The sequence below is a fragment of the Suncus etruscus genome, chromosome 2 (genome assembly GCF_024139225.1).
Source record: "Suncus etruscus isolate mSunEtr1 chromosome 2, mSunEtr1.pri.cur, whole genome shotgun sequence".
Lineage (NCBI taxonomy): Eukaryota > Metazoa > Chordata > Mammalia > Eulipotyphla > Soricidae > Suncus > Suncus etruscus.
The window spans coordinates 14,678,369-14,699,060 of record NC_064849.1 but is presented as its reverse complement, the minus strand read 5'-3'; the positions used below and the strand labels follow the sequence as shown (position 1 = coordinate 14,699,060).

Below are 20,692 nucleotides of genomic sequence, written 5' to 3'. Positions count from 1 at the left end.
CAGAAATCAGAAAAAGGCTGACCTTGTTCAGGACAGAGAAATGAAACTTACGTGTGATATTTGTACCCCAAACTACACTGGATTTGACCATGGGTTGAAGGGAAACACATGCACAACAGCACATGCTCTGAATATCATGACATCTGGCAGATGGAGACAAGCATGGAGTCCAATCCTCATGACGAGCAGTGCTGGATCTCGGTACTCTATGTGGGAGATTCGATAATGAGGCCCCTATGCAGCAGTCCTAACTTATTATTTATATATACTTTTTCATTTTTTTTTTTTTGTTTTTTGGGCCATATCTGGCAGCTCTCAGGGGTTACTCCTTGGCTCTGTGCTTAGGAATTACTCCTGACAGGAACCATATGGGATGCCGGGAATTAAACGCAGTTCCATCCTGGGTTAGCTGTGTGCAAGGCAAACGTCCTACTGCTGTGCTATCTCTCTGGCCCTGTATATATTGTTTTTTTGAGCCACACCTATCAGTGCTCAGGCTTTCCTTCTGGCTCAGTGATCATTCTGAGGTCCATATTGGTTGTCTGAGATTGAACTGAGGTCAGCCACAAAAAAGCAAGTGTCCTATCTGCTATACTATCTCTCAGGCACTAGGAGGCAAATTCCTTAAGGCAGGAGGTGCCAAGTCTTTGGTCCCTCCAGTGACCAACTGGATAGACATACACACAAGGTCTACTCTGAATGTCTGCGCAGGTAGATTGGTTGTGTGTGTGTGTGTGTGTGTGTGTGTGTGTGTGTGACTTTATCACCACAAACCACAGCACACATGTTGTTCCTTTTCAGGGTTTATTTCATCAGCTAACATTCATTCTTGACCTAGACAGAAACAATTAGATGATTACTTGCTTTTCCACCATCCTTTCTTTTGTGTTTATACAAATAACCAAAGAGTTTCTTTCCAACACTTTTTTTTTTTTAAGAAGCTATAAATAAATAAAGCTTTAAGTGCTCCTGGGTTCAGGTCAAACACTTCCAGTTGCCTAAAAGTTCAGATTAATCCTGCCACTCCCCAGGGCTCCTCTCCAGGGCTGTCACTGCCATAGACATGGCTGAGGTGGAGATCCTCTCCTGCAGAGCAGGGGCCAGTGTGGGGCTGACACACAGTGGGGGAAACTGGCACCAGAAGGAACCCACTGCCAGGTGCAACCAAGAAACCGAGTAGACCCAGTTTTCATGTCAACAGGGACCACAGTCTGAATGAACATTCATTCCCATATGTACAAAACAGCCCCACACTTAGGCCTGCACACAGGATACCACTTTGGGGTGGGTACCAACTTCTGGAAACTGGCATATCAGGGCTGGGATTTCCATTCTTCTGCTGGGAAGCATCTCTAATGCTTGTGTGAGAACCCAGAGCTGGAGGGCAGTGCCCCTTCTTCCCAAGTGAGTATCAGGGCAGGCCCCATGCTGACCTTCACTTCCCTTGGAAGAACCCCTAAATGACATAACCCTAGCCTGCCCAGGCTGCAGATGGTACTAGACTGAAGCTGTTGGTGGGACCCAAACCAGGATTTTCCTGGGCAGTGTCCTAGGCAACCAGCAGCTCCAGGTGCCCCCCACACCCTGCTCTAATTCCTTGCCCATTAGTGGGCCCCAGGAGGTGGGAAGGGGCTCCTCGTGGCTCTGGTAGGGAGGCTCCTGCCCTGGTTGGTCTGCCCGGGGCCAAGGGCCCTCTCTGCCTTCCTGGAGTTACATCCACAGTGGGGCTTTCCTAGCACCCCAGAACCCAGGTAGCAGGAGAGACAGGCAAACAGGCATGGAACATGGCTTTTCCAGTCTGTTGGGCTGTCAGGCACACAGCCTGACTGGGTATGTGTGGTGTGTGTGTGTTTGTGTGTGTGTGCGTGCCCACGTGCTTTCAGGGAATTAGGGATGGTGGACGGTTGGAGAGTCACCCAGAATAATTTCTCTACTCCTGATGGAGAACCTGAAAACTGGGGTCCCACATATGGCTCAGGGGCCGTGACTGCGGTGTGCTGTGCTCTTGTCACTAAGGTCTGATGACACTGCTGCGTGGGGGTTGGGGGGGTACCAGAAGGGGAGCCCTGAAGATGTGCCCATGGGTGGGGGCAGAAGGTGAGGAAGAAGCGGCTCATGCAGCCCCCTGCATGAGCAGGTCCAGGTGGGAAGTCACCCCAATGTCAGCTGGTACAGCACCCATGGTTACAGCTTCCCCAAACCCTCAAGTGGCATGGAAGGAGGGATTTCCAGTCTAAGCATGGGGGCTGGAGTTGGGCATCTCGGGGGTCTGGGCACCCAATCCTGATGCTCCTGGTGGGGACATGAGGCCCTCAGGGATGCCTGAGCTGGTAGAAGCCAGTGCTTGGAGAAGCTGCTGAGGTCTGCTGGCTGGTGGAGGGGAGCAGGGCGACCCGAAGGGTAGGCGGTCCCTCTCTTACGACTTTCTTCTTCCGCCCTGGGGTTGCTGTGACAGTGAGGGGTACCCTGGGTTCTGTGCAGGCTGACCGAGTGCATGACCGTCAGCACGCTCTGCTTGGACACAGTGGCCGCAACCCCAAGTTGTGTCAGGGATTCCCTTAGCCCAGGAGAGACGGAAAGCAGCAAGCCTGTGCCCGCTACTGCCCTGGCCCTCTGTTCCCCAAGACACATGGTCCTGGAGGTGAGAGAGATGCAGGATGCTTGTCGGAGTTCAGGTGGGCCCACGTGTCAAAGTATGTCCCCCTGGTATGTTCCCATATGTGTCCGAATGTGTCTGTGGTCCTGAGTATCGGTGAGTGCAGAGGTGCCTGTGTCTACACGAGTGGACATACATGTTCCTATCTGCGAGCATGTATGTTTCATATGTGCATGCGTGTATGCCTGTGTGTGTACGTTTGTGTGCGCCTGTACGCCTGCGTGTGTCCCTCCGTCTGTCCCTGTCCCTTTGCCCTCGCACTCGCAGCCACAGCCACTACCACTTCTCGATGATGTGGCTCATGTAGTCCTCCGTGGGCACCCGGCCTGGCTCCTCGGCCTCCTCCCGGGGCAGCGTCTCCTTGGCCCGGTGCAGCAGCCGCTCCTCCCGGCTCTTGAGCCGCTGCTCCCGGCGCTCCAGCTGCCGCTTGTACTGGTAGCGCTGCTGGAAGAGGTCCTTGGCATAGTCGTAGAGCTGCATGTCCAGGTCGTTGAGCTCCTCGATGCGCCGGATGGTGTCCTCGTCCACCTCCACCCCTCCAGCCCGCGTGCTGTTGTACTGCATAAAGGGCCGGATGAACTTGAGGTTGAACGTCCGCTCGAACAGGTACTGGGTCTTGCGCTGGAACTCGGTGAGGCCGAAGAAGGCCATGCCGCGCAGGTTTTTCTTCGCGCTGTCCAGCAGCAGTTGGGCCCGCCTGCCCTCGGGGATGAAGGATAGGTTGTAGCAGCCCACCAGGCTGAGGTCGGCCAGCATGCGCACCTGGCGGTTGTTGGCCAGGTTGTAGGGGCAGTCCATGAACTCCTGCAGCGTGCAGCCCGACCAGTCTGTGCCCTCGTAGCACGGCGGCAGTTCCTCGGGGGTGGGCGTCCGGCCGTCACACATGTGCAGGGATGTCTTCCATGTGGCACCCCGCTGCACGTGACGCCACTCACTCAGGTAGCGTGACACTGGGTCCCGCAGCAGGGTGATGTAGTAGAACTTTCTGCAGAAACAGAGGAAGAGGTCAGTCAGATGAGGGGGTTCTGTGGGCGTCCCCAGTCCCTTGTGCTGGGGGTCACTCCCGGATGGAAAAGCCTGTAGGAAGGAACTCCTCCCCACTCTCCATCTGGGCATCCCTCTTGAGAACACTGGCAAGCCAGCTGAGTGAGGCCCAGGGCATGCATTAAGCTGGCTTCTGCAGGCTGTGGGGGGTAGCCATAGAGGCAGAGATTGACAGAGGCATCCTGGATGGAAAGGGTTTCGTGGCCTCTATGGCTGCCGCTGACCCAGGGAGAACAAGTCAATCCAGGTCCTGCCATGGGGGCAATGCACAGTGGAGAGAGGATCTTGGAAGGGGACACCCAAGGAGGTGAGGTCCTGAGGGCTAAAGGAGACACAGGCCTCTTACCCTCTTTGTTACATTTTTGCGGGATGGTTTTGGGGCCACCCCTGCGGTGTGTGTGGGGGCAGTGTCTTCTGGGTTTAGAGCCTCTATGTGCCTAGACCCCCAAATTCTGATCTCAAACATGGCATGGTTTGAGATGGTGACGAAGGGCCAAACCCCTGCTCTGGCCCTGTCCTGTGTGATTCAGTGCTGCTGGCCTCTGTGGGACCACACAGGCGGGCCCTGTATTTGGGCCAGCTCACACCTCATACATACCCATCCCTGTGCCTGCTGGCCCACCTGCTGGTCAAGGGAACAACAAAATGGAGCTTCCCACATTCACTAACCTCTACTTTGAAGCTGTGTGTCCCCAATGATGAGGCCCATGTGTGTTCTCTGTATTCTCTGAAGACCTTCTGAGACTGAATGGGACCAATTGGAGCCCTACACAGTGCCTGGCCCTTTGCTAAACAAAGCTCCTCCTAGCCTGACATCTGGGGGCCTCTAGAATGGGGACATCTGCTGTAGGATGTGTGACTTGGTGGATTTGGCCTACCAGGAGGCAACAGAGGGGAGGAGGAAAGAAACTAGCATCAGAGGATATTCCAGCTTCTTTGGACTTGGCGGGTGAGGACAGGGCCAGGCCCACACTAAAGATCATTTGGACAGAGGACACTGAATGGCCGCTCCAAGGACAGACCACTCAGAGGACTGGCTATGACAATGCCCCACATCTTCAGAGGCTTTGCCTACATCAGCAGTCAGTGGGAGATGGCTCCCCAAAGCAAGGAACCACACAACACATGGTTTATCCCTTTCCAGTCTATGTAGATGGGTGGAGCACATGCGGAAAGCATTGCTAGACATGTAAAGACTTGGAAACTTATGCCTCCTCCCACCATTTTGGGAAGGATTTATCTCAACTGAAGACAAGAACAAATCACACTATGCACAGCACAATTGGGGTGATCTGGAAGGGAAAATGACAGATCCTTGGAAGCACCTGGGAAAGAACTGACTTCTATGAAAATATAATACAGGGTACTTTCTAGTTCAGGAAAACAGAAAGAGTTATACAGAAAAAAACAGAAGTTACATAAAAGAGGAAGGAAGACCTCTTATGCCAGGATGCTTCATGGGTAAGGTCTCCCTGTTTTTAGGCCAAAGGTTTTCCTTTTGTATTTTTTCCCATATTTTGTTGTGCCTATGCAAAACAACAACAACAACAACAAACCATGCCACATACACACTTTTTTATTGTATTTTTTAAATCTCTTATCTTTTAAATCGGGCTCCTACTTTTTCATAGAACCTTGGGTCATGAACTACTTTATTTTACCACATATTCTCATATTTTTCTATAAAATTAAGAAGAAAGGGGGCCAGAGAGATAGCACAGCAATAGGGTGTTTGCCTTGCATGCAGCCGACTTAGGACTGATGGTGGTTTGAATCCCAGCATCCCATATGCCAGGAGCGACTTCTGAGTGCAGAGCCAGGAGTAACGCCTGAGCGCCGCCAAAAACCAAAATCAAAAAAAAAAAAAAAATAGAGAAGAGGAATAAAGAAAGGCTGGGGTCAAATAAATAAGTATAATAAATAAGTACAGAACTAAATATCCAAGCCAAAGTCAATGATAATAGAATCAAGGAACCTAATCTTAAACACTCTAAACTTAAAGGGGCCTATATACTGGCAGGCCAGGGGACAAAGGTTGGGGGGATAGGATGCACTCCAGGTCTATTGGTGGAGGGAAGTTCACACTGGGTGGTGGGAAGGGCCCTGACTCCTTGTATATCTGAAATTCAACTATGAAGGACTCTGTAGATCACAATTGTTTCAAAAAAAAAAAAAAAAAAAAAAAAAAAGAAGAGGAGGAGGATTAAGATCTAAAAAAAAAAAAAAAAAATAAGAGAAGACCTCTAGCCAGGCTCAGAAAACAGTGGTTGTCCAGTGGTTGTTCAGACATCATACCACTATTCATAAGAAAAGTGGGGTTCTCCATGAACGATGAGGGTTGATGGAGGTTGTGCTGGGACACTGAGCATACTTGAGCATCATCACCCAAACCAAAGACAAGGGGCATTTAAACATCACTGTAAATTTCTTGGAAACATGAAGGATACTCAAAAGAACTGAAAGTGGGGCCAGAGCAGTGGTGCAGCGGTAGTGTGTTTGCCTTGCACATGGCTGACCTAGGACGGACCGTGGTTCGATCCCCCGGTGTCCCATATGATCCCCTAAGTCAGGAGTGATTTCTGAGCGCATAGCCAGGAGGAACCCCTGAGCATCACAGGATGTGGCTTAAAAACCAAAAACCGAAAAAAAAAAAAAAAGGAACTGAAAGTGTTTCTATAGGGAGCAGACTAAGCATAAATCTGCCCATTTCCCTGCCATTTTTTTTTGGAGGGGGGATTTGGGGCTAGTGCTCAGGACTGACTACATGCTCTGTATTCAGGGATCACTCTTGGTGGGATCTGAACCTGGCTGTGTTCAAGGCAAACAAACACCTCACCCGCTGTAATTTGTTTTTGGACCCCAATCTGAGGTTTTCATCACAAAACTCTTAGAGCTATTCATCTTTCAGCAGGTGCATAGAATTATTTTTCTCTGAGACAATAAGGAAATGACTTCAAAAGCAAATGGGAAAGATATTGACCTCGTGAGTCCCTGAAGAAAGGGCGCAGGTGGCTGCAGTGATTCCCATGAAGATACCAAGTCAAGGCACTACTGTGAGCCTGGGGAGCTCCCTGCAGAGCTGAAGACACAGGCACACACCCTCTCGGCCATGCTTCTAATCCCTACGATGCACCCCAAGAAGTGTGTGGGACAAGGAGAACAAAACTGAGCACGGCATCCACCAGACTACCAGTCTAGACCACTTCCTGGCAAGAAAGAACTACCGCAAGGCCAAAGCCACTTAGCCATCCCAGGGAGCTGCGAAGTCAGGGGGGTAGAGGACAAAGAAATGAAAAATGCAGTGGAACACAAGGGTAGGGGCCGGAGAGATAGCACAGCAGTAGGGCATTTGCCTCACAAGCAGCTGATCCAGGACAGACAGTGGTTTGAATCCTGGCATCCCATATGGACCCCCAAGCCTGCCAGGGGTGATTTCTGAGCACAGAGCCAGGAATAACCCCTGAGCTTTGCTGGTGTGACTCTAAAACCAAAAAACAAAAGAATCAACACAAGGGTATCTGCAATGTTCTAAAAACACCCAGGACAAGAGCCGGAGTGATAGCACAGCGGCAGGGCACCTGCCTTACATGCGGCAGACCTGGGACAGATCAGGTTTGATCTGCATTCCATATGGTCCCCTGAGTCTGTCAGGAGCAATTTCTGAGAGCAGAACCAGGAGTAACCCCTGAGCGCTGCCGGGTGTGACCCAACACAAAAAATAAAACAAACAAACAAAAACAAACATAAAATACCCAGGACAGCACTCCCTAGAGGCACATACGTGAGGAAAGAAGGGTTGGATGGCCACCAGCTCGCAGTCGCAGGAGAATCTACAGACTCCACATTGTAGGAAAGCAACAGCATGCCTGGGGCTCTGCTTTTCTTTATTGGGAGTGAGATTGGGGTGGGGCTGGGGGACGCAGGAGTAAGCCCAGGTCAGTTTTGTACAAGGTCCTACCCTGCTGTACTATATTGCTGAGATAACTGCTTTTTTCCCCCCCTAAATTTTTCTTACATTTGTGATTATTGTTATTTTTGGGTAATAGCTATGTCCACTGCTAAACTTTTAGGAAGGGACCTGCATACATAATTTAGCACTAAGATCATAATTTATTCTAAGACACAATAGCTTTTTTGTATTAGCAGTCTTACACCACATGTAATCAACTCCTATTATTCCTTTTGTCATTTCTCCTTTTATCCCTCTCTATTAAAAACATTTTTCTTGTTTGTTTGATTTTGGGCCACACTGAAGGGTCACTTCTGGCTCTGCCCTCAGAAATTATTCCTGGCAGGGGCCAGAGTGATAGCACAGTGAGTATGGCATTTGCCTTGTAAGCGACCGACTTAGGTTCGATTCCCGGCAAACCATGCGATTCCCGAGCCTGCCAAGAGTAACTCCTGAGCACTACTGAGTGTGCCCCCCCCAAGGAAATTACTCCTGGCAGGCTGGGGGGGGGACCATATGGGAAATTGGGGATCAAACCTAGGTTAGCCACGTGCAAGGCAAATGCCCTACCCACTACGTTATTACTCTAGTCCTTCAAAAACCTTCTTAAGTGTAATATTGGTTTTAAGATGCTAAAAGGGTTATATGATTTTATCTTATTTAGGTCACAGTCGCTGATGCTCATCAGGGCCCGCACTCAGGAATCACTCCTGCTGGGACTCAAGGGACCTATATGGTATTAGAGAGCAAACCCAGATGGTGTGCACAAGGCAAGTGCCCTATCCATTGAACTATAACTCTGGCCCCTCTTTTCTTAGGGTGGGTGGGAGTGAGCTGCTTATTTTAACATTTTGTTTTTTTCTCTAGAGTATGCAAGTTGGGTTTGTTCTGAGCATAACCTAGTGATAAGGAAAGAGTCAAACAGGAAGATGGATAGGCAAGGAGCCTGTCTCAGTGGCTAATAGGCTTGTACTCTACAGCAGGTGAAGCTGCTTCATGTAGACCAGGATTCTGGCCCCCAACCCATGTGTCTGGTCCTGCTGGCCCTGAATGGACGATCTCCTGCCTGAACACCCTCTTCCTACCTCTATCTCCAGGTGTGTTAGTGTAAAATAAAAATATAAAATATCCACGAATTGGGTGAGACCGCCCCAGGCACCATGTTTCTATCCCTTAGGCGGATGGGCCTGATGAAGCAGGGTGGGTGGGGAGAATAATACCAAGCCAGTCAGCACAAGATTTATCTCAGTTAGTCTGCCTTTTTGCCCCATAGCCCTTTCTTTGCCAGGTGCTTTTTCTCTCTTGCCCAAAGCCAGGTTCCTCTTTTTATTCCCAGAACCAAATTCACCACGTGGGAGAAGGTCCTGTAATCCATGTGGGTTTTTACATCTCAAAGGAAGAGGTTAGGGAAAAAGGAAGTTGGGAGAAGGGTTCACATGACATGTTAGCATTTGAACCCCTTCCCCAGCCTTGCTAAGTGCGGCAATTATAGGGAGAAGGTGCAGAGGGATGGGAAGCTGCGGAAGGTGGACCAACCTTGCACCCGGGACTCTGGGCCTCTTGTAGCTGGCTGGACCCTTTCCTGGGCTGATCCCAATGCAGGGGCCTGGAGCCTACTCAGTGACCTGGCTGCCAAAGAAAGCTCTTTGAGCAGGGTGGAATGGAGAATGTTCTGGCACCTTCTATGAGCACGCCTTAAATCATGTCCCGATGCAAATGAGTACCTTACTTTGCCCATCTGGCAGATGTTTGAGGGCATGCTGGCTCCCACGCACGGGGACAGGCCCAAGGTCCCACCCTCTGCAGGCTCTAGCATGTACCGTACCGTCACTTGGAAGCACGTATGCACCAGAATATGAGGTACAGACCTGCAATGATGGCAGGAAGAGACCCTCCCAGAGGCTATGTGTTACCACCCCATTCCCATGTCTTCAGAGCTCCTGGAGCTTGGAGGATGAGGTGACAAAAAGTCAGAAAAGCCCAAGTCAGCCAGGCAGAAACTGGGAGACTGAGTGGATCTGTTTCTTCCCTCTTCTTAAGTAGGGCACTGCTGAAGCAGTGGATTGGACAGCTGTGACCTCAAAACAGGGTGAAATGACCATGGTCAGGTTAGGGGGTCAGATCGTCAGAACTAGGTCTAAAGTCTGAAAGTCTGAGTACTGGTGGGACAAGGAGCTTAGGAGCCTGAGGCACAGGCTCCAGAGTCTGTCAACCTGGCTCATTCACGCTCATTCTCTACATCCATTCCCAGGCCATTTGTGACTGGATCTGCCTCACCCAAGCACAAGGACAACTGTAGGTACCTACATCTGCCACGGCACCTGCCCCTCAACTCTCTTCCCAGCATACACACACCCCAGTTTCCTCCTTTCTGCCTCCAGAAGTGGGACTGGCAACCCTCACCCCCCTGTTGGAATCTTTAGGTCATGGTCATGGCAGGATGTGGTTGGGTGTCAAGTTGCCACAAGGAGGTGTAGACAGACAGACAGACACACATACACAGAGACACAGAGACAGACAGACAGACAGACAGACAGACAGACACACACACACACACACACACACACACACACACACACAGCAGATGGTTCCACGGTCCAGGGTAGACACAAGACTAGAGACTCTGGGGTATGGCTGTGCTGCTTGGGGGCGCAAAGGGAGGATAGTAAAAAGGCTGTGCAGGATGGAGTTAGGACACAGACCAATGGCTTGCTACTTAACACTCCCAGGCACATAAAGGTGATTGACATTTCTGTCACCTCACGTTCCTGCGCTCTTTGCAACAAATGCACATTGCTTAGCTTAACTAAAATAAAGTCCCAAGGTTATAAAAACAGCCATGTCCTCTGGGGCTGGGTGTTAGGGTGCAAAGGCCATCAGGAGAGACCGGCTTTGCAAGTTCTGTGTTCACTGGTCCTCTGACAATGTCATCTGAGGAGCATCTTAAAGGGGTGCTCTGCCCCCGCTATCTGGTCTGCAGGAGTCCAGGGCAAGGATCCTGTAAACCAGGGTCAAACTCACACGCCGAAACTAAGACTCCAAAATGAAGGCAGAGCTTCCTGCTGTGCTCTGCGAGTTGTGCTTGAATCAGAATTAGTCTTTTTTAGTTAAAGGAAATATTGAGAGTCAGAGAGACAGCACAGTGGGGAAAGGTGCGCCTTGCACATGGCAGAGCCTAGTACGATTTCCAGGACTGCATAGGGTGTGAGTCCTGCACACTGCTGGGTATGGCGCCAAACCAAAGAAATATTGTTTTCAAACTTATGAACACAGGGCCAGAAAGATAGCACAGTGATAGGGCATCTGCCTTGCATGCGGCTGACCTGGGGGGACACGATTCGATTTCTGGCATCCCATATGGTCCCCCAAGCCTGCAGGAACAATTTCTGAGTGCAGAGCCAGGAGTGACCCCTGAGCACTGCTGGGTATGCTGCAACAACCAATCAATCAATAAAGTTAAAAAAAAAAACAACAAAAAACAAACACTTGTGAACACAGGCCCAGGACAAAATGATGAGGGGCACAAGGAAAATATGGGGGGTTGGTTGGTACCAGGGCAGTATCCTTGCATGACCACACTGTGTGCCAACAGGAGCCTGAGGGTCTCAAGAGGTTCCATAGGGGACACTCACATCCCCTTCCACATGGGCACTTTGCCTCCTAGAGTCCCAGAGTTCACACCCCCAAACCAAGGGAGACTATCAGGTGGCCAGGAGCCTCAATCCCTATGGCCTGGGCAGGTGGCAAGGAGATGACCATCAGGGTGGTGCCTGGATAGCTATGCAGCACCCTGGTGAATGCCTCGTCCCCCTGTCTCCCAGGCCTTATCAGTTTCTGTCCCTGCCATTTCCTGGGCCTCAGAGAGTTGTATATGCCCCAGCCTTGTGCTCGGCTTGATGCCGGCAGCAGAGCACCCAGCATGGAACCCAGACATGAAAACAGCACTGGAGAATGCCACTTCGCACGGAGCTCTGAGGGCACCGCTGAGAAAGCAGCTTGTGTGACTGTCTCCTCCTCCTTCCTGTGACAGGAAGAAGCTCTGCACGCGCAGCTCCCGAGGGGGCATGACCCAGCTGGCTGTCAGCTGTGTCACCTCCTTCCTGGCCTGAAGTCTCGTGCATAGCAGGCAGAAAGTCTGGCCGGTGAGGGGTGCAGGCGGCGGGAAGGAGAGGAGCAGGCAGGAAGGGTCAGAACCAACCCCTCAGGACCCCCAACATCAGTCCTACTGGCACAGATGGGGAGAGCTAGGTTCGACTGCCTTTACTTGGTGCTTGTGGGAAAACCTGGGTTCCATGCTGAGTGGGCAGTATTGGGTAGGGTTGCCCCAACCAGGTGCAGAAATCGCTGCCATCGCAGGCGGTTCCTAGGCCACATGGTCGAGGAGAAGCTGCCAACACCCACAGATGAGATTTCAGTCCACAGACTCGCTGCCCAGAAACCTGGGTCAGGAGCAGCAGCACAGACTTTAACCAGCACCAAGCCTGGGCGTCCACTATGGGGCGGAGACTGCAGAGGACGCCCAGGCTGGCCTGTCTCTGAGGGGTGCTGACTAATGCAAGTGCTGAAATGGACAAGACAGGGCCCACAGTAACACAATCGGCCCCAAATGGGCAGCCACAGGTAGATATGGTGTCTGGTTGCAGGGAGCAGGCCTGACTCTCACTTGAGGTTCAGGAAAAGGGTGCAGTGGGTTCTCACCCCCCCCCCCAACCAGAGGCTCAGCAATGATGCCCCCTAACATATAACCCAAGTCCTTGGGAGAAGTCCACGACCCCACCATAGCTTTGGCAACAAAGCACAGAGCCAACCCCTTCCAGACCCTCTAGGGTTGAAGGTCTGAGATGGGCAGAATTTGGGAGACAACAGCGAGTGAAATCTGGGCCCCCCTTCTTTGTATTGGCTTCATTCTGCAGTTAAGACACAGGTGCCTGTGGGCAGTGCTTTTTTCTTTTTGGGTTGGGGGAATGAAAACCACTAGTCCACCAAAAGGGAGCTGGCTGGGGAGGACTGGGGCCAAGAGTGGAACCTCAACAGGCTCCTGACAGCAGGAGCTGTCTTCCTCCCTGTCTCACCCCTGCCAGGCTAAATCCTGTCCTGAAGCTCATGTTCTGTCTCTGGACCTATGTGGTACCCTGGCTGCCAATCCCCATGGCAGGGCACTCTGGACTGAAACCGATGAGGCGTGCCCTGCTCACCGTCATGTGATTAGTGGAGGGCAGGCCCAGAACTAGGTAAGGCCACTCCTTTCCCTAGACTCCTCATGGCCTGGCCCAGGCCTCAGTTCCCACCTCCTGAACTTGGTAGGTGCCTGGTGAAAGGGGGTTCAATCACTCAGATTTGGACAACGCCCCCCAGGCCCTGAGTGTGAGCTGGGACTCAGCCAATCGTCCAGGACCCCCTCTGCTCTGCTCACCCACAGCATCTGGAAGGGCCGGGAATGGGGCCAAGATGCTTAAGCAAAGCCAGGAGATGAGGCTGGTGCCCTGCTCTGAGACCGGAACCTGCTCTGAGAATACAGGTGGGAGGCGCCAGGTCAAGGATGACCCCCACCCCCCGAGTTTTCAACTGTAGCAATACCACAAAAGCCTGAGATAAGAGGAAAAGTGGGTCAGGCTCTGCCAAACAAAGAACATTGTTCTCATAGGGTGGCAGGGAAAAAAACCCAGGCCTGATTCTGAATGAGGAGTGTGGGGAGAAGAATGAACATGTCTCATTTGAGGAGGCTGAGGGGCATTTCAGCTGGCTGCTTCCTGCTGCTCCACCCCACTTTATCATCGAGGTTATGGGGGACATAGCACCCACAGACCTACCAGCTCTCACACACTGACACAGCCACGATTGACAACTGCTCCCCACTAGCCCAGTCCAGGAGCCTAAAGGGTGAGAGAGCAGGAAGAGGGGGCCATGTTCCAACTTTCAGATGCCATTAGACCTCACAAGACCAAAAAAATTAATTAAGGGCCCGGAGAGATAGCACAGCGGCGTTTGCCTTGCAAGCAGCCGATCCAGGACCAAAGGTGGTTGGTTCGAATCCCAGTGTCCCATATGGTCCCCCGTGCCTGCCAGGAGCTATTTCTGAGCAGACAGCCAGGAGTAACTAACCCCTGAGCACCACCGGGTGTGGCCCAAAAACAAAAAACAAAACAAAAACAAAAAAAATTAATTAAAAAAAAACCAAAACAAATGGGGCCAAAGCAATAGCACAGCAGTAGGGCGTTTGCCTTGCACGTGGCTGACCTGGGACAGACCAGGGTTCAATCCCTGGCATCCTATATGGTCTCCCGAACCTGCCAGGAGTGATATCTGAGCACAGAACCAGGAGTAACCCCTGAGTGCTATTGAGTGTAATCCAAAAACAAACAAACCCCAAAAACCAAAAAACCAGACCCTCACAAGACCTGTAAGAGCCCCAGGGCTTGGGAAAGGTCAGAATCTGGGGTAGCAGGCACCCTGTGTACAACATCAGAACAGGAACCAGGGCACAAACAGTGACAGAGAACCCCACATCCATGTACATGCCCACACTGAGGGAACCCAATGCCCCAAGTAAGAGAAACCCATACCCCATGTACATACATATCCAGGGACAGAGAAACCCACAGCCCATGTAAACTCACAATGACAGAGAGCCCCACACCCCATGTGCACACTTACCCACCTTAGCAGGTTATTGGGGGAAAGTGGCCTCCCTTATGCAGATGTGCAAACCAAGGCCAGAGTGGATCTGATGGGAGACCTGGCCTGGCAGGCAAGCAGGGGGTCCATACTGGTGGGTGTGTTTATACTGGTGCTCCCATGGAAACCAAGTGCATTGGTGTTGGCACCAGGCTATGAAATCTCCAAGGGAAAGTGGCATGACCCCAAGAAATAACATAATCTCTTCATTATATAGCAGCACCCCATGCCCCCAGCTTCCCAGCAATCCCATGGGGAAATCCCCCCAATGGTGTCCTCAGGAAAGAATTGGAGGGCAGCTGCTGATGCAGGCAGGTCACTCACCTGCTCAGATCACCAGGGGAGGGAACACCAGGAGAAAGTGCAAAAAAACAGGGAGAAAAGCTGTCTGTCAGTCCTATAGAGGTAGCAAAGATAGTTCTATAACATTATAAAAAGTCACCAATATAGGGAAAGGTGAGAGCAAGCTTTGCATATGGGAGGTCTGAGTTCAATCTCCAGTACTGCCAGAAATGATCTGAGCCCAGAGGCAGGAGTAGCCCCTGCTTAGTAGACTCAGTTTAGCCCCACCAGTATGGCCCAAAGCCAAAATAAGACAAAAACAAAACAAAACAAAAACAACAACCCAGATAAACAACCTCTCCAAATCTGCCAAGGGAGAAATGAAAAATTTTCTTATCATGTTCAAGCACTGAGGAATACTCACAGCTAAATTTCAAACCTTTTTGCCAAAAGCACAGAAAAAAAATGCAAAAGGACTGAAGATAAATGTCTTCACAAAAACATACACACATACAAACACACACGGGAAGGCACGTATGTGTGAGCATATGTCAAAATATTAACAGTCAGTATCCTGAGGTGAAAGCTCTAAGACTTGTTTTCCTACTATCCAAAATATTTTGTAGGTTTGACATTTTTCAAAAATGTGTGTGTGTGTGTGTGAAGGGAGGATTCCTATAAAAAAAACAATGCCAATATTTCTGCAAAATTAAAAAAAAAGATTATCTAGTATTATGCAAACTTCTAGGTAACAGTAGAGGCATAAATATTCCGTCCCACATAATCACAAACACATCTGAAGAAAAGAAAATGAAAGTCCACCATTTAATCCAAAGTACAGACACAAAAGGGAAGAAAAAAACATACACACAAGGAAAGATCTTGACTCAAAGCCAGGAGAGTATATAAAAGAACACAGGGCTGGGTTACCTTGGGGAGGGGAGGGTGATTCAATCTCAGATCCTCCCTCCACAACAAGATGCACCACTCCCTGTGCTCAGAAATCTCAACACATTTGCAAGATGCTTTTGCAAGAATTAAATACCTATTCCAGATGGAGACTCCAAGTAAGGGAGGAAAAGAAGACTATTTCCTACCTAGCAAGTCCAAGATCCTTGATGCATTTCTTCAAAGAGGAGGAAGAAAAGATGCCCCCAATTGTGCATGTTCATGTGTGCATCCATATGTGTTGGGCTGGAAGGGTTCCCTTCCCACATCCAATGCATGGGTTCTGGGGCCCCAGTGTCCTGACTGTTAGTCTGGGGCTCTGGATGGCTGGGGTGGCTGTACTGTCACATTGAGGAGCTGGAGGAAGCAGCAGTCTTTATCTGCTGCATCCTCCCACGGGAACCTCCTGGGGCCAGGCTGTGGCCAGGAGGCCCCAGGTGCCACTGAGCTCAGCAGGTGCGTCAGCACCCACTTCCGACAGAGGCCCTAGTGATTCCCAGAGGTAGAGCCCCCAGGGTCTCCTGGGGCAGAGAGAGGAGGAGCTTGGGCAGTTTTCCCAGGTCTGTGTCTGTGCTTGAGGGCCAGGCTGTGTAGGGCACATGTGTGCTCAGAAAAGGTTGCAGAGGACCTTGAGGCCCAAGGACCCTGAGCTCTAACATGGTTTCCAAACAGGTGCCTGCAGCTCTGCCCCTGTTCCCCACAGCCACAGGCCTGGCTCTGGAGTGTCTTGGGAGCACAAACACTGATGGTTTTCTGCTCAGACTCCCCCCACCCATCTCCCTCCTTTCACAACCTCTGATCTACTTCCATTCAGAAACTGCGACTGATTGACAAGTTTTCAGGCCCACAATATCTTAACTCTAATTCCATCAGTCCATGGCTCCTTCCCTCCACCTATGTCCTCAAGTCTTCCTCAGCTGGGTTGGGATCCCATCCTCGTCCCCATCCTCGTCCCAGGGCACATGGCAGTGCTGACTAGGAGCTCTATGGCAAAGAGTAGAGAAGCAAACAGCGTAAGAGCGCCCAGAGGGTAGCATAGCAGCCCAGAGTTTGGCTCTGGGGGTGTGTGTGGATCCTATCTCTCCCCAGAACCACATAGCCATGCCTCCAGCCACAGTCTGTGGAGATCTCAGAGTCTGTAGGTCCAGGGAGACATGCTCCTTGTTCCTGGACAGGGCCCAACTGCACCCTTGCACTTACTCAGCCTCATAAGGGCCCCACCTAGCAGGGTAGAGGGGGCACAGGATTCAGGAGCTCCATCACCAGAACTGTGTGTGTATGTGTATGTATGTATGTATGTATGTATGTATGTATGTATGTATGTATATATATATAAAACTGTGTGTGTGCAGACCACATATACGCAGGCCCATCAGCTGTGGTGCTTCCCCGCTGTGTAGACACTCCCCCCAACCCCTGTAAGGTGAACCTAGCTGAATTCCTAAACAAAGATGGCCCCCCAATTTCCGCTTCCCAGTAACCTCTTCCTTTAAGATGGAAAAGCCCACTGGATAGTTGCTTTTGTATCTGACTTGACCTTCCCCCTCCTGGAATTGGGAGTTGGTTGGAATAAAGAAAGGAGTTCTGGCTGGCTTTGGGCTGGGGAGAGAGAGGACACATGGCAGAGATGCCATGAAGTAAAAAACAGACTAACTCCAATGAGCCTTTTGACTGGCTTGGTATTATTTCTCCGCTGCTACCCTGCCTTTTTAGATCCAGCTGCATGGGGTGAGAAACATGGTGGTTGGGGCAGTCTAACATTACCAACTCGTGGATATTTTTATTCCCCCCAACCCAGTACTGTTTCAAACTCATTTCTTTTCTCTCACACAGCCCATCACTTGCAACAAGGCATCTCTGCTAGCCCTGTCCCGGACTGGACTATAGTTCTAAGGACAGCTCAGGGGTTGGGCAAAGAAGACTTAAAAATAGGAGCTTAAGCTTTTGATCTTGACAGGCCACGCTGGGCAGGAGACAAACAAGATGATTTCTGAACATCTGTACCGGAAACTCCAGAGGAGGAACAGATGACAGAGTTGACCACTGGCAAGTTTTGGGCAGAGCTGGGAGGCAGGACGGGCTGTGGGACTTCCAGAAGCTAGATGCCACCTGTCCCCTGCCCCCGAACTGTCCAGGTTTCTGAAACTGAAACAGCAAATTGAGGCCCAGAACTAGGAAGGGCTCTCCCCAGCTGAGGCCCTGCTCAGTGTATGACAAGAAGCCCAGAGGATACAGGTGGCTGTAGGCCCATGCCTCCTGGTCCAATGCACAGTGAGGGTTTAGGGGTTCCCCAACAGGCACAGCCCCAGAAACCTCTGGGTCCCAGAGGGGTCAGAAAGAGGAACATGAACATAAATATACCCAAACTCTCACCTCACACATACAGACACACAGACCTAAACAATACAAACTCATTCATACTCCTAGCTTCACATCCATATATACACACATCTATACAACATATACACTCTCACAGACATATACCATACACACATGCAATGCATGTGAAACTTCTCACATCAAGACACTAATGTGGCCACACCATATCTGAAAGACTGGCCAAAGGACTATGTCACATGTCCGCCAGCCTGGAGGGTTCCTATACTGTCTTCTGGCTGACATCTGCCTCAGGGACAGGAGGGGAATAGCAAAAGGAATCCTTGATGGCTGCAACAGTAAGGGAGTGGGAACTGAAACCTTCCTGCAGCTCTGAGTGTCGGATATATGTTCACAGTGTGGAGTAGGCAGGCAGGCAGAGAGGAAGACAGGGCGCAATCCCAAAGAGAAATAGGTCAGTCACCCAAGCTGCCCTTGAGCTGAGGAAGAAACACCCAGTGGAGAGAGGCTCTGGAGGAGGCTGGGCAAAGCCCACAGAGTGGGGCTGTGTACCAGATAAACTGCAGACAGCTCCTATCACGGCATAGTTTCCTCACTCCAGAAGCTGGTGGCTAGAGGCCATACAGGCCTAGCTCCAGCACAGAGCACTATGGAAGGCTGCTTGTCAGCCAAGTACTCACACTCTGGGCTCTGAGGGTTGTTGGAGAGAGTTTTGGGGGAAAAGGGGGATTCTGATCTCAATTCTACTAAGTAGCCCAGCTCCTGGGCTGCCTAAGCTACCTAGTCTCTGTGGGGGACTCCAGCCTAGCAGGGGTACACTGATCTCAAGCCCATCCCAGAGATAGACAACCTGCCCAAAAGGTAATGAAATGTCGAGGTAGTGTGGGGAGTGCCAGACACACACACACACACACACACACACACACACACACACACACACACACACACACACACACACACGGGAGAAGTCTTGTGGAAAATGGTCAAAATCACCATGGTCTGGGCAGAACAAGGCACACACACACACACACACACACACACACACACACAATTTTTGAGACCAATGTGAATTACAAGTCTTTCACAGTTGTATTTCAGGTACATGATGACAGTGAATTAGGGCCATTCCCACCACCAGTGTTGACCTCTCTCTGCCATAGTTCCCAGCATGCCTTCCAAACCCCCATCCATAGCCCCCTGGACTGCTAGTGTAGCAGGCCCCTTTTGTGTATAGCTTGTTGTAGTTTGGGTCTCTTGATTCTATTGTCGATGACTTTGCAAAACCTAAATTTTTTAGTGTTCCCGAATTGTAGCTGAGAAGAGAGAGAGAGAGAGAGAGAGAGAGAGAGAGAGAGAGAGAGAGAGAGAGAGAGAGAAGAGAGAGAGAGAAGAGGAGAGAGGAGAGAGAGAGAAGAGAGGAGAGAGAGAGAAGAGAGAGAGCACTTGAGTGAGATGAGTGTTATGTCCTGGATGTGGGAGGCACTGCAAGGTACCCTGAACACCACCAGCAGTGACACCCCCCCCCCACCTTCCCACACACAAGAGCAGGAAGTAGCCCCTGACCACCCCTCGGTGTGGCCCAGCAAAGAAACAAAATACAAAGAAGCTGAATACAAAATTTCTGCCTGATCCACTTACATGAGGGTGGGTAGGCAGGCAGGAAGCAGCAAAGGGAGGAGGGGAGAGGACAGAGCTTCAATGAAAAGTTCCAAAGCTGAGGCTTTATAGTGGTTAGTTTTAAGTCAGGAATGTTACTGCCATGGTTAGGAACATAGGTTCTGGCTAGGAAGAGCTTGCAGGGCTGGAGCCCCCCCCCCCCCACCTAACTAGACCCCCTAGCACCCTAGATATGGTCCTGGTAGTCCCTAGCATTCATGCTGGACCCCATTGTGGAATTGTGTAGCCATCACAGTCAAGCTGGGCCCTATGCTCATGGGGAAAGTCTCTGGGTGCGGACTCCCCATGAATGCTGAGGGACCACCGAAACTAAGGCTGTCCCCAATCCAGGCAGAAGGCAGCTCCTGGCCTCTGAAGGGAAGGACAGGGCGGAAGAGCCTAGGGATTGAGGGGGCTGGGTGGAAGGGGGAACAAGGCACCAGATTGGGTCCTAGATCATCTGGAAATGCAGCTGGGAATGGCTCCAAACCCACAGTCTATCTTTCACTTCTGTAATAATAAAGATCCCCCCCCCCCCACTCCCATGCCTCAAAGGGCTGAGGCCGAGGGGTCGCGTGGCTCCAGGGTCCGCAGCAGCAACATCTCCCCAGGAGCTGCTTCCATAATGCCCTTGTTCCAAGGGGGTGGGATGGAAGGGGCCCAAGCGTGGGGAGAGTCTGCTCAGTGTTGAAAGGGAACAGCAAGAAGGAATTTGAAAAGGGAGGAAATGCCCCAAGTGCCAACCACTTGTGAGGAAAAAAAGGAATTCTTGTTCCAGGATGTTTGTGAGTCAGGGCTGGCTCCAAAGCACGAGCTGCTGCTGCTGCTGCTGCTGCTGAGAGCGTGCATGCGTGTGTGCAGAAGAGAGAGCGCATGTGTGTGCAGCCATGTGGCAGAGAGTGTATGATGAATGGGCAGTGCTTGTGGCGTGTGAATGAATGTAGGTATGTGTGTTTGAATGAGCAGGCAGGAGCATGAGAAGGTGTGACCACGTGGCTGTGAGTGAGTGTGAGAAAGAACAGGAGCCTATGTGGGAGGACACTAATGTGTGTGTGTTGTGGGTGTGAGATTAGGTGGCTGAGTGTGTGTGTGTTGTGTGTGTGAGATTAGGTGGCTGAGTGTGTGTGTGTGTGTGTGTTAAGATC

At 51.0% G+C, this 20,692-nt stretch overlaps 1 protein-coding gene across 1 annotated transcript in view; it reads right to left on the bottom strand.

The window, feature by feature from the left end:
* Positions 1-787: 787 nt before the first annotated feature.
* HS6ST1 (heparan sulfate 6-O-sulfotransferase 1) overlaps positions 788-20,692 on the bottom strand; it is a 31,295-nt gene continuing 11,390 nt past the window's right edge. Inside the window, exon 2 of the mRNA XM_049769318.1 lies at positions 788-3,641. Coding sequence (XP_049625275.1) covers positions 2,933-3,641 — 709 coding nt within the window. The 3' untranslated portion in view covers positions 788-2,932. The remainder of the gene's footprint in view (positions 3,642-20,692) is intronic.